Genomic DNA, 14,119 nt, shown 5'->3' with positions numbered 1-14,119 from the left:
GTCTGATCCATTCAAAAGGAAATTTGATTTAAAAAAAAAAAAAAAAAAAAGGCAAGCAAGCAGCAGCTATGGAGACACTTTTTATAAAAGGACATGTAATGAAAGATTTGAAAATTGTATCCCCCAGAGTGCTTTAAAGACTGGCAAAAGAAAGGGATACATATTAAAATACACTAATGCTGCAACATCTGATGCTAAGTGTTCTGTCAGATGGGAAGTATTTTGACAGCTGTATTCAGATTTACCTCCAATCTCCGTGACCCCATCCCAAAAGAAGAAAAACAAAGACTCATTTTCAAATATCTGTAACAACAGCTGAGGAAGAGAGTGGAAGCAAACAGCTCACCATGAGCTCCGTGGCTGGAAAGAGATCAAACCTTATTTCTATGCTATTTTTACAAGAGGCAAAGTAGGACAGGAGGATGCCACTGCTGAGGATAACAATGCAAACAAAGGCTCCCTGGGAGCAGACAGGGAAATCAGACAGCAGGAAGTTAGGGACTGAGCCGCAGCAGCTCCTCTGAAATGGAGACATTGCTGGAAAATCTGCCACAAAACCCCCAGCAATCCCATGGAAGCCGGGAGAGGAGCTCCTGTCCATGGCTCACCATGGCAGTGCTGGGTCCAGTTCTGGGGGTCCCCAACACCAGAAGGACACGGAACTGTTGGAGTGAGTCCAGAGGAGGCCCTGGAGCTGCTGGGAGGGCTGGAGCAGCTCTGGAGCCAGGCTGAGAGTTGGGGTTGTTCAGCCTGGAGAAGAGAAGGGAGCAATGGGGAGACCTTAGAGCACCTCCCAGTGCCTGAAGGGGCTCCAGGAAAGCTGGGGAGGGACTTGGGACAAGGGCCTGGAGGGATGGGCTGAGGGGGAATGGCTCTAAGATGAAAGAGGAGAGATAGGGATGAGATATTAGGGAGAAATTCTATGTTGTGAGGGTGCTGAGCCCCTGTCCCAGGGTGCCCAGAGAAGCTGTGGCTGCCCCATCCCTGGCAGTGTTCCAGCCCAGGTTGGATGGGGCTTGGAGCACCCTGGGCTGTGGGAGGTGTCCCTGACCACGGCAGGGGTGGCACTGGAGGAGCTTTAAGGTCCCTTCCAACCCAAACAAGTCTGGGATTGTGTGACCAGTACTGGATCTGTCAGCTTCAACAGACGGCTCAGAAAGGGCATTCACAGCAGGAGGAGGAAAATGCACCTTGTCCCAGAAGCAGAGCTGACCTAGACATTGTGGCAGGGAGGACAATGGCTCTGAAATGGGGCTGTTGGAGAAGGTGCTGTACTTACTATGCTGGGGGCATCAGTTTAAAGGTGGGCAGCCCTGTGGTGTAAGGACATATTTCTCTTGAACATTTTCTTTAAAATCAACTTCCCCACTAACAAAAAACCAAAAAAACCCAAAACAACAACAACAACAAACTGTTGACAGATCGAGAAAACAATATATGAATGTTACAGTCAAGTTACCTTTGATTGCATCAGTGTTATCCCACAGCATTTGGCATTTATGTGTGATCTGGATTGCCTGGCATCATGTAGCCACATAAGATTGGATGTTTATTTGCAAACCTGAACATTTATACCATTTTGCCCCTCAGGCCATTATTTCTGAAATTCAAATGCAAAATACTTGGGACAGTCCATGGGCTGCCAATGATGTTCCTCAAACACACCCTGTGCTGTAGTCAAAGCTTGAGGCCAGATGAAATGGCTGTAACACAGTCTCACCTTGATGCCATTAAACTGCAAAGGGAACCACATGGAAATTTATCTACCAACTGCTCTTAAACAGTGACAACACTTTGCAAATACTCTGTAAAAGTCTAAAGCCTCAGCATTTGGGTTTGGTGGCTTAGAGTTCAATAGACCATAGACAATCTACAGACCCATCTATACACCTAATAAAACCTGCCTTGTGGTCTCCCTGCTAAGAAGTATGACACACATTCTCTGCTATAAAATGAAGTTTCAAAACACCAAGGACTGGATATTGCATCATCAGTCTCTCATGAAAACCTCCAACCACCCTGTGTGGGAAAAAGATCCATCTGGGATCAGTCAGTGGTACTGCTGGAAGACAACCTGAAGAAGGGCACTAAAGGTCAGGTGCTTCCCAAGAAGGATCATATATGGGAGCATCCAAAGCACCAAACTGCCCCAAGCAGTCATTCTTACCAGTCTCAGCCAGAAGACACTGGGAGCCTTTTTTACAGAAAGGAAAAACTTATACAGTCCATGGGATGTGATGGATGGGTGGGAGAGACAGGTGGGTCCCCAGCATTCCATGGTGGTGGCTGTGGGTGAAGGGAACAGGAACCTTATGAGCATTTATCATGACTTTTCTAAGGGGAAAATGCAAGTTCAGCCCCAGGGACCCAGAGCAGTGCAGTGGAGCCAACCCAGGGATATGAAAATATCCTGAAGAAGAACATTACACTGGAGGTACCACTTGTCTCTATGGCAAAGCTCAGGAGGTCAGGTACAGCTTTAATGATTAAGAGATTAAATATCCACACAAAAATTTAAATGTAGTGAATTGCATGCTGCCTGGTTTCTGACCTTCTTTTTTCCTCTCTGGAATGGCATTTTTACTCTGTAGCCACACTGAAAAGGTTGTGAGCTGAGGCTGTTGCTCTTCCTGGTGTGAGATCCCTGGTGGGTTTTGAGGGGGAATATCTACCAGGTGGTGCCAGGTACTTCAGGCTGTTCAAATTAAAAAAAGAGGACAAGCAAGATTGGAATAAATTTCTGAAAATTACATCAGCTAACATACAGGGGAAAATTGCAAGTGCTGTGGATAAATGAAACTCAAACTGATCAGATATTATTTCCTGTTGCAGTGTAGCTATCTCCTTTGGGTTTTTAAATTGTCCCTGTGCTGGAGCTTCTAAATCTATTGGCTGAATTTCTATCAGATCTTACAGAGCACAGAAGAAGTTTCAAAGGTAATTAAATTCTTACAAAATGTGAAAAAAAAACAGTAAAACCGAATAAGAAAAAGGGATCATTGTGTGAGCTCAAGGTCCAGCAGACACCAGAGATCTGGCTGGGGGGGGGGGGTGCAGGTTCCAGATGAAGCTCAGCCAGGTCAGGAGAACCTTGCTGCTTCAGCCCTGCTGCTTGGGCACCAGAGATGGAGAAGCTCTGACCAACCCCGGGCACCCACCTGGAATGAGCAGGAAGGAGCCTGAAAGGCAGGAGGAGCAGGAGAGGTCACCAGCTCCCTCCCCAGACCCATCAGCTCCCTCCAGTGCTCCAGTGCCCCGACCCTTGATGCTGGAGAGTTGCTGGCCTTGGTGCAGAGTGATGCCTTAATTACTCAGAACAAAGAGAGTGGATGAATACAATCAACACAGAAAGAGATATTTAGCAGTGCCAAGGAATTTATTCATTCCCCATCTCTGGCAGTGTTCCAGACCAGGTTGGATGGGGCTTGGAGGACCCTGGGCTGGTGGGAGGCGTCCATGGCAGGGGTGGCACTGGGGGAGCTTTAAGGTCCCTCCCAACCCAAACCATTCTGTGGCTGTGTGTTGAGCACTGAAGAATCATTACCTGCTGCTCTGCTCAGTGATTTTTTGTTTTATTTTTCTTTTTTAGACCAGTAATTTCTGGGACCTTTCCCCCAGCATCCACAGTGAAAATTCAGCAGGGATTTTCAAAAGGCTCCTGGAAATGGGATTTTTTACTGGCTGTTTCTGGGTATTTCAAATAACTCTAGCCTGGATTGCAATTATTTTTTAAGTAATCATAGAATGGTTTGAGTTGGAAGGGGCCTCAGAGGTCATCTAGTTTCAATCCCCCTGCAACCATTTCAAGGTAGAAGTGTAAAAAGAGTTTGTGACTTCCTCTCTCCAATGTTCCATGTTTAAAATCAAAGAAGTAAACCTCTGACAGGAATGTTGTTGGGTAGAAGCCACCTGTGTCCTTCCTGCCCTGCTCCATCTCCACCCTTTCCAAGGATGTCACAAGCAGGAAAGCTTGGAGGACCAAAGCAATCTTTCAGGTATCATTATGTCCAAAAGGACAACTGTCCTGAGCACAGGAGAATTTTTAGGGATATTATCAGTTCCCATAGGGGACTGGTGGTTCCAGCTCCCCCTCTGCACCAGACATGCAAATCCATTCTCTGCTTGAAGGCACATCCATGGTGCTGTAGCTGTCACCATGACAATGTCACCACCTTTTCTGGGGACACCAGTGAAACCTACAGGAAGGATCTCCACACCAACACCTCCACTGGGACCTCCTGGAGAGATCAGCCCTGCTCATGAAAAGGTCTCACAGCTCAGCAAGTTCCTGACTTGCTAAAACAAAGTATTGGACAGAACTCATGCAGGAAAAGGTGTCCCCAGTGTCCTGTCTATGTTTGTTCCTTTGCCAGCCATGTGATCTGCATGGGTTGGATTCCTCCCAACTCACAATTGGTTTTGGATTCCTTGAGCTGTGCAGAAGGCCAGGGGATTTATTGAGAAGCTTGCAGACAAAAAAGAATTTAAAAAAGGCTTGAAATGATTTTGTATCTGACACAATCATTAGTGGTATTATTTCTTCTGGAGCTAGGAAGGACACTTACAAAACATCTCACAAGCTGCTAAGGAGATTGCCTAAAGCACTGCTTCCCAGACTGTGCTGCCAGAGCCTCTTCTCCTCTTCTTGGTGCATATTTCAAGCTCCAGTTTCTTATTATGGCAGGGACTTCAAATGGTATTTCTGGGGGATGTTTCTGACGGGTTAGTGGCTTTCCTCATCCAACACTGGGCCCAGGTTACCTGCTGATGGCACGAGAGATGATTGAAAGGGGCCAGGACAAGCTAAACAAGCGTGGTGCAGAGCAGGGGGCATCCAGACCTCCTGTGTTCTGTGCTGGAAGGCAATGTCCCTGGGAACAGGCACCCTGCATATCCTCCAGATCCCTTTTCCAGACTGGAAGCAGAAGGCTGAGCCAGGGGTCTGTCTGAGCTCAGGGTGCTGCTGGAGGGGTTTGGGTTCTCTGTGGTGGGTAAGCAGCTCTTGCCTGCTACAGCTCAGGGTTGCCCTGTGGTCCAGTCTGTCTGAAGGTCCTGGTCCAACAGAGACTGAGGGTGGTGGGAGGCAGCTGGTGATGCTTTCTCAGGGGGTGAAGATCTATTTCATACAGTCACTGTCCCAGTCCTCCCAGGTTTCAGGGTAAGGAACAGTATTTGGAGCCCCGCCTGTTCTTCTGACAGCTCTGTTTGCATGCCCAAGCCCAGCACATCCCCACACCAGATTCTGCTGTGCATCCTCCTCCTGAAGGGCTTTTGGCTTTGGAAGCTGGTGCTGGCCAGACCTGCTCAGAGCAAGGCTGTGTCCCTGGACAAGGGGACTGTGGATTGCCTCGAGCAGGAGCTGCCTTTCTGGTGCTATGTGTGGAATTTATTCTCAGTAATCCCCAGCTCTCACCTGGCACTTCTCATCAGCAGATCACAGAGCATGGGGTGGGAAAAGGTCAGCACCATGGGCACTGTTTTAAAGATAAAGAAGCTGAGACACAGAGCTACCAGCAGGCAGCTGGCAGACCTGAGTCCAGAGTCCCAGAGCCCCAGAGTCCCGCTGCCCCAAGCCCAGCCCAGTGTTCTGGCCTCCCTGTTCCCATCATGAGACTGCCTCAAACTGGTGTGAGATGACTGAAAGCTGGAGGAGCTGTTGCCATGGATACAGCACCAGCAGACTCCCCTCTGCCTGGGCTGCAGCCCTTTTCTCCCACAATAGCTCTGAGGTCTTCAAACATCAGAGCAATGGGGAGCATGGAGACAGGGGGTGGTTTGCAGCTGGTGGCCCTGATCACTACGTAGCACCAGGACAGAGCATGCTGATGGCTGTCACCCTCTCAGGTTAACCCAAATGGCTGAATCCCTGTTTCTCCAGCACCAACCAGAGCAGACTCAGGACCTCTTGAATCAGTTCCCTCCCATAACATCACACAGGATTTAGTCCCAACCTTCCCAGCATAGGAGCCCTGATGCTCTCCCTGTCCCCACCCTGGGTCCTGTCTTTCCTGGAAGAGATCTCTAAGATCATCAAGTCCAGCTGTCAGACCAAGACCACCATGCCAACTATACTATGCCCTCACGTGCCATGCCTACATGGTTTTTTAACACCTTCAGAGATGGTAATTCCACCACTGCCCTGGGCAGCTTGTTCCAGTGCCTGACCACTCTTTCAGTAAAAGTTTTTTTCCTAATATCCAATCTAAACCTCCCCTAGAGTTTACAATTCCATGATTCTCACCCTGTAGGATTTCAGGGTTGATTCTTCACTGCCTTGGTGTACCTGGTGACCTCCTCCTTAGAGCACCTGGGGTCCCCTGAGGGATTGTGCTGCATTGATGGGCCATATAAAGCTCATCTTCTGGAAGAAGGTTAGAAGTGGTAGTTCCCAGGTTAAAGATTCAATTTCTCATGTAAACATCATCAGGAGACTCAATTCAGACAGAGAAGACTGCATGAACAGCTCAAGAGATCAAGGACCTTTCTGTCCCTCTCTGTGTTTGGGTGACCTGTTTTAGTCCTGCTTTTGGCAAGGGGGTTGGACTTGATGATCTTCAGAGGTCCCTTCCAACTCTGACATTCTGGAATTCTGCGCCCATCCCAGGCAGCAAGCCCTTAGGAATCAGCCCATGCAAAGCCTTACCAGGATGTCTGTCACCCGAAGGAATCCTCACTACCCTACTCAGCACCCTCAGACTCCACCACTCCCCTGCTCAGCCCTGTGGGCTCCAGCCCTGACACCCCCAGCTCTGCTGCAGATATGGCTCTTGTGGCTGTGGGTGAGTGGGGACCCCTGGGTCCTTATGCAGGAGAAGGAGGTGGTTCAGGGGTGCTGCTGCTACAGTCCAAACCTGAGAGAGAAAACCGGACCCCAACGCACAAACACTGCTCTTGCCTCAGGGCCTTCTGGGGTGACAGATGCTCTGACATGACTTTCCCACTGCTCCAGGCTTTGTCTGAAGACAGTTCATACCTGGGGGACTATTTTCCTGCTTGCAGAAAAGGGAGCATACAGAGGGGTTTAGACTCTGCTTGCTCTCATGTTCTCTGTTATGAGCTCTTACCAGAGACTGTATTGTCAGAACCTCCAGATTTACTGTGTTAGCCTCCAGCATCACTCTTGCCATGGGTTCATTTTGCAGCCTTACAATCACCCAAGTGCATCACCCCAAGAAGGGCACAGCATTGTGACCTCTGTGCAGACAAAGCCTTTCAAAAGGAGGTTTTTTCCGTTGTCTAACATCGAGATTAAATGCACCAGAGAAACCACAGCAAATGCCTTCTATTTAGGATCAGGATCTTTGGTAGTTAGTGTCCACTGTCAGAGTGACTGAATTATTCTGAGTGTGTAGGCAGCAGGTGGCAGGACCTGCCGAGTAATGAGCTCAGTCGGTGCTCAGCCTCACCTGTGCCCAGTTAGGGCTGGCCCAAGTGCGCATGCTCAAAGATCAAGAGCCAATAAAAGGTGGGGCCTGAGATCGGCAAAGGGCTCATTCTGAAGCAGGTCAGCAGCCGTGCTGGTCGAGGCCAGTTCTCTACTGATCCTGTCCTCACTCAGAGCCTATCATCGCTACGAAGTTCGCCTCCTGCAACATCTGGTGGAGAATGCGGGCATAGACTCCCGTCTAAACCATCTTCTCCGAGTGAACTTCTCGACTTTCTACCAGAACTCGAGAAATTAGGGTAAGAGAAACCCCTTTTTTGTCTTGTTACTTATATTGCTAATCCTTTTTTTTTTTTTTGCCAAAATAGAAAGATGGGTCTTACTGCCAGCCTTGACTGGGCACAGGTGAGGCTGAACACCGACTGAGCTCATTACTCGGCAGGTCCTGGCTCCTGTTGCCTACATGAGTGTTCAGAATCCAGGGACAAAAGGAGATCTGTAGTTAGAGAGACACATGGGACCTGATCTGCAAAGGACCGTGGCACATCAGACAAATTTAGAAATTCCATGAAACACCAGAGAAGCCAGACAAAAGGACCCCACCAAGACACAGCTCTTTGAGAATCCCCCCTGCTCCCAGCATAGTTTGTTCAGTAGAATTCCTCCTCTGATGATTAAACAAGAGCCATTTCCAAGAGTTCTGTGTTTTACAGCCACTGGGTTGCACACAGGGAGAGCCACTTCCCTCTTCTCACTGATGGTGCCACCTACAGGCAGGTCCTGCGTGGTCTGAGACCTGGAGAATTGGAAAAGTCTCTCTGCTAAGAGGTGAAGAGAACTATCACTGGTACCTCCTCCAGCCTGCTGGGTGTCCCAGTGCCACCCCCAGCACAGGGACGAAGGGAAGGTGCCATTCCCAAAAGGCACCCAAAGATCAGCTGTGCAAGGGTGTTTGTGGGAAAGGGAGGTCCAAGGGGGGGTGGCACAAATCAGGTCAGCCCTGAAAGTACCATCTGAACCCAAGCAGGAAGCTCTAACCTGGCTGATCATCAGTCTCCATCAGTGATGCTCACCCTGCAGCCCCTGGGAGGGATGCAGAGATTGGGCTCTCTGAAGACTTCAGGACAAGAAACTTGGGTTCCAGTACTTCTGTTGAAGATGACTTCTAGTGTTTCAGACTAGACAGACATTAAATATGACACCAGCAGGTAAAAGCAACAGGAATCCCACGTTAGGTGTGAAGTTCTGGTCTGAATCTCTTTGATTTTTATTTTCTGGTTATTATTTCCCACCACAAAGAGAAACAAAACCAATAGCTGTTTCCAGACACTGTGCCAGCTGAGGGAAAATCCCAGAGGATGTAGGGCAATGCCTCATTTGGAGCACTGGCCTCCAAAGAGAGCTCCTCCAGGTGGACCTGCTTGATTGCAGAACAATTAACGAGGCACAGCAGGGCCCCATTCCACCCATCTCTGCCCCATTCCACCTCTAATAGGGCAGGACAGAGACTGACTCCCTCCTGCTGCTTCTCAGAGGTGTCAGTCACTGAGGGTGCCTCCTCAGCCCACCTTCCCAGCTGGTACAAAAAGGCAGAGCAGGGCTGATGGGCTATGGGATGGTGCCTGGTTCTTTGCTGGCCATCTCCTTGCTTCCAACAAGACACAGAGGTAGTTTTCAGGGGATGTTTTGGGCTTGGAATTGTTCTAGCAGACCCTGGTTTATGTTCAGATGTTTCTTATTTGACTTAATTACAGAACTGAATGAATCTTAATTGCTATAAGGTTGCCTGTGGTCCTGCCTGAAAGGTTAGATCCAACCTGTGCTGGTTCTGAGTGAAATCTGCAGATTGGGGTGGGTTCAGAGGAGTAGAGAAATGTTTTGAGATACTTTTTTAGCCCCCTGGTTTTGCTATTACTGGTTTTTCTAATGCAAGACTTCTGACCCTTTGGGAAACAGGAGGTACCAGGTGCCTCTTCTAGATATATTGGTAGTAAGTACTGTGGTCTCTCTGATAAGAGCTTTCCTGGGTGCGGGAAGACTTGTCCATAATTTCTCTGATATCACAAGTTATACTAATCTTTAATTGTAGGTGTCTTTGCAAGTAGCTAACCTTTTCCTTCTGCATGGGGAAGAGGTCCATTTTTAGGGTCTCTCCTTAATGGGTACTAAAGGAATCTCTTCTGATGAGTCTGGAGGGATGCTCATCAGCTGCTTTGTTTTTTTTTTGTCTTTCCTCCTAAACTATGGCACTGCCATTTCAGCTGTGGTGGCCTCTGCCATGCCTAACAAAGAGGAAGCTGCTAAGACCTCCCTGGAGGTGAAAGAAGAGGAGCAGCAGGTAGGTGCCCCTGGGAGATGCAATGAGAGGCAGCTCCTGGATGCAGCTATGAGGAAGTGGCCCAGCTGAGGGGGAGCTGAGCCCCCATCAGTGGTTCCCCTGCAGCTTCCCTGGAACTGGGGGTGGTAGCAGAGCCAGAAGAGCTGATCTGATGACCCAAGTCATCAGGATGTAAGTCACATCCTAGGCTAAGCAGGACAGCTTGGGTCCTGGCTAGGAGATGCTTCTCTAATTCTGAAGCTCAGATCCTGGCTTGCTGCAGAAAATCCTTCTCTGGAAGAGCTCCCATGTTTCAACAATCCTGAAACCTCCTGCACTTTTCTTCCATGACCAGCACCATGTTTCTTCCAGGCTGCTGTAAAGTCTGTCAAAACTAATCTGAGCCTTTTCTGATGAAGCCTTTCCTGGAGAACTGACTTGTTCCACAACTCTATCAAAGGAATTGGAGCTGGATAGGGGTCCACTATGGTTGCCCACAAGTTCAGCTGTCCCTTGGGCAGCTTTGCACTAGAAGTAGACCTTGCCTTGCTCCAGGACTGACCACAAGTGTCGGTGCTCCACAGCCTGTTTCTCAATCAAATTGCAGATTTTAAAGCAATTGTTCAAGAAGGGTGACCCCAACCCGACGGCCATCAGAGGAAGTTCTTCCCTGCATAAGAAGCTCAGTGTTGTCTCTGCAAGCTTCACAATTGTCTGAGGGTTTTGGGTTTTTTTTTCCTCCTCTAGGCTGCAGTAAATCAGGTAGCTAACCTGACCCTGACCCTGGCTGGCTCAGCCTGTGACACGGTTTCTGCAGCATATGCCTCCACCAAGCAGAGCCACCCCTACATCCAGTCCATGTGTGATGCAGCAGGGAAGGGAGTGAAGAGCGTGAGTGGAGCCCCAGCCAGCTGTGTGCAGCCACTGCTCACCTCCCTGGAGCCTCATGGTAACTCCTGGGAAGGATGGGTTGGTCCTGCCTGTGAGGGGCTCTCTGGCTCCTTCCAGATATGGAAGGAGTTAAGAAAAAGTGAGATGTCTCTACTAAAAGGACTACCACTGATTTACAATAAGGTTAAGAGTCCTTGTCCAAGCAGCGTTTTCCTCCCTGGGGACCAGGACTTGACTCTGAAGAGCTTAAAGCAAATCTTTGAAGGGCTGAAGCACTGGGTGGCAGGAGCTTGTAGTCAGATGAGTTTAAGCTCATGGTGGTGACAGGGTGAAGTCTCTTGGACTGTTGCATCTCAAGGTCCCACTGGCTGTGCCCTTGCAGAACATGACTGTGGCACCCAGCTCTGAACTCCTGGAGGGAGAGGGGCAAGGGGTGGCACAGTGGTGGCAAGGGGCAGACAAAGCAGTGTCTGTGACAGGCTGAGCTCACTCTAAGCTCAGAGTGGGCATCCCTACTGCCAGTTACTGTGTGATCCTGGATCCCTGGGGGCTTTTGGGCCAAGCATCTCCTAGTCAGGAGCAAAAAGCTGCATGAGGGGGTCCCATCTAGGTGGCCATGTCCAGACAAGTAGAAATGGGTTGCTGTCAGACTGAACAGGTCTGTGAGGAGACTAAGACAAGCTGCTGGTCAAATTCAGCTTACAGCACACCTGACCTGGTGACCTTCATCCAGGCTCTTTGCAGAGCAATGTGCTCAGGAAGGCAGGACTGGGGAGATAGAATTGCAGGAAAACCAAGCTTTGATACTGTTGTTTTCCTCAGTTGCTGCAGCGAGTATGCCTCCAAGGGTTTGGGAAAACTAGGAGAGAAGCTCCCACTCCTGCAGAAGCCAGTGGACGAGGTAAGAATCAAAGTTTCTTGCTGGCAGAGGGACTTGGTCCTTGCAGGATTTCTAACATGGGAGGGAAGCAGGCTTTCATCTGGGGAACACACTAACCCTAGGAGCAGAGTGCAAGCTCCTACAGGAGTGGATACTTGGCAGACACTGTGCTCATTGTCCTCTTGGTGCAATTCGGAATTGTCATGTAGAACACTACACAATCCCTTATCTGATGTCTCTTCTGCAGATCATCTCTGACACAAAAGAGCTGGTGGCAGCCAGAGTGGCTGATGCAAAGGATGTTGTGAGCAGCAAAGTGGCAGAGGTGATGGATGTGGCTAAGGAGACTCTGCAGAGCAGTGTGGAGGCTGACAGGTCTGCAGTGAGCAGTGTGGGGATGGTTATGGACTCCAGAGTGGGTCAGATGGCTGGAAGTGAAGCAGAAGCTGTGGTGGAGAGGACAGAAGATGACTCTTTTCCCATTGGAAATAAGGAGCTAGGTATGGAAGTGGGAACCATCATGGTGGGGGTGATCATCTCCACTGCTCTGGGAAGGGATGGACCATGCTGGAGGCTGTCTGGCTTCTAGTCCAAGATCTCCTGATACTTTTTTTTTTATTGTGTGTTAAGAACCTCTGGTCAGCCACTTACAGGTGCTGGTTCTTTCCTCAGCCAAACTGGCAGCATCTGAGGAGGATGTGGGCATCATGACTGTGGAGTGGCAGAGGGAACAGAGGAGGTATTTTGTGAGGCTGGGATCCTTCTCTGATGAACTTCACCTCTTTGCCTTCCTGCACTCCACAGACAGAATGAAGAGGGTCTGGCAGGGCATGCAGGAGCCCCTTGCACAGCTCCACTGCATCATTGAACTGGTAGGTAGAGCCAGCTCACCTGGAAGGAGGGGGACCAAATGCTTGTCTTGCTGTCAGCTTCATTGCTATGATAAAGTGGTGTGGTGGTCACCAGCAGACATGTCTGTCTTGACACTGATCTCTCTCTGCCACAGATTGAAGTGTTTAAGCAAGGATTTAATCAAAAGCTTCAGGAAGGGCAGGAGAAATTACACCAGATGTGGCTGGACTGGAGTAGGAAGTGTTCTAAAGAGAGAGGAGATAAAAGCTCTGAAGAGCCAGAGGTACCTCCTGGGGAGTGAAGGAAAGGGCTCTGGGCATGCCTTTGAGGTTTGTTTTGTTTTAAAACCTTTTTTTTTTGGAATTAATTCATGCCCCTGATGTTGTCCTTGCCTCCTCCCAGGAGATGGAGTCTCTGGCCCTGCTCATGGCATGCAGTATCACACAGCAGCTCCAAGACACCTGCCATAAAATAGTGTCTGCTATCCAAGGTCTTCCCTCGAGCCTCCAAGATAAAGCCAAACAGTCTCTCAGTGCCATAGAGGAGCTTCATGCCTCCTTCTCAGCAGCAAGCTCCTTCCAGGACTTGTCCAGCAGTGTCCTGACCCAGGGCCAGAAGCAGCTGGCTGTGATCCAGGGGTGCATGGAGGAGCTGCTGGATTACCTGCAGAACAACACACCTCTGTCCTGTCTGGTGGGACCCTTCTGCCCTGTGAAGAAGGAGGTGGAAACCTCACAGGAAGAGGAACCCTTGCAGGAGAAAGGAGCAGAGACAGCAGGAGCAGGGGGTCATGAAGCTTCCACCACCCTGATGTAAAGGAGAAGGCCATGAGCAAGGGACCTGCCTGGTATGATCCTGAGGGCAGGTCTTAGCCTGATGTAACTCCATCCTCCATCTGCAGACAGAACTGTCACATGTTGGATGATCATTGGATGCTGATAAATTGATTTTTAGGAGCTTAAAAGGAAGGTGGTGGAAGCAGGGCCACTCTTAAGTACTTGTAGCTGCCTTCAGGAATGGTAGCTGAGCTCTGGGCCAGAAGGAGACCTGAGCTGAAGCTCTGCAATGTTCCCAGCTCCCTAGCAAGCTGTCCATACCATGGCCTTCATCAGTGTAGCCAGACACATCTTTCTAGAAGCTGTTTGTACTCAGTCAGAGCTGCTTAAAATAAAACTACTGCAAGTAAAAGCACTTACTGTCTTTGTTCTCTCTTGGTGAGAGGCTGTGAGGGGGTGAGCCCTGCTCACCAGGTGTGATCTGTGCTCTTCCAATCCCTTTTCTAGTCCTTGATGTGGACCAGTGTGGTCAGGGATGCAGGAACTGGTGAGCAAGCAGTGGGGTGGTGAGGCTTGGAGTCTGGGGAAGTAGCAACTTCTAAACCTTTCTCAAGCCTATCAAGAGGCATCTATCTCCCCCCACACCCTGGTTATTACCCTGTCTTTAGTCCTTCTAGGTTGAATTCTCCTCCTGCCCTTGTCTGCTGCTACCTGGTGATGGCTTTGGTCTGTGGAGGGCTGCAGGAGCTGGGAGAGATGCAGACAGCTTCGGGTGTAGGTAACGGGTACTGTCAGCACTGACCTCTCCGGGTCAGGAGATGTTTCAGGTGAGCCAAGGGCTCTTCAGCTGCCATGTCTGAGCCTCTCCCAAAGACCTGGAGCAACCCAGGGCTTTCAGCCTGGCCAGGGAGGTGGCTGATGCTGACAGAGCTCCTGCCTGCTGAACTCCAGGGTGGAAAGCTCTGCTCCTTGCCTCTTGGCTTTCTGCCTTCAGAGGAAGAAGAGGAGCCTGCTCTTGG

The 14,119-nt window shown here is 49.6% G+C and overlaps 1 protein-coding gene across 1 annotated transcript; it reads left to right on the top strand.

The window, feature by feature from the left end:
- Nucleotides 1–9,581: 9,581 nt before the first annotated feature.
- LOC139803742 (perilipin-3-like) lies at nt 9,582–13,140 on the top strand. The gene is made up of 7 exons (XM_071760191.1): nt 9,582–9,722; nt 10,449–10,650; nt 11,411–11,493; nt 11,720–11,972; nt 12,145–12,344; nt 12,479–12,607; nt 12,727–13,140. Exons 1-7 carry the CDS (start codon nt 9,582–9,584, stop codon nt 13,138–13,140), a joined length of 1,422 nt encoding a protein of 473 aa, XP_071616292.1.
- Nucleotides 13,141–14,119: the final 979 nt, after the last annotated feature.

This window comes from Heliangelus exortis, chromosome 16 (assembly GCF_036169615.1).
Source record: "Heliangelus exortis chromosome 16, bHelExo1.hap1, whole genome shotgun sequence".
Classification (NCBI taxonomy): Eukaryota; Metazoa; Chordata; class Aves; order Apodiformes; family Trochilidae; genus Heliangelus; species Heliangelus exortis.
Note: the sequence above shows the minus strand (reverse complement) of the source record. Positions and strands in the feature narration are given on the sequence as shown.

Coding starts and splice junctions, on each gene's coding strand:
- LOC139803742 (XM_071760191.1), top strand. CDS start 9,582: ATGCTCATCAGCTGCTTTGTTTTTTTTTTGTCTTTCCTCCTAAACTAT. Junction 10,651..11,410: donor CACCTCCCTGGAGCCTCATG/GTAACTCCTGGG, acceptor CTGTTGTTTTCC/TCAGTTGCTGCAGCGAGTAT. Junction 11,973..12,144: donor CATTGGAAATAAGGAGCTAG/GTATGGAAGTGG, acceptor TTCTTTCCTCAG/CCAAACTGGCAGCATCTGAG.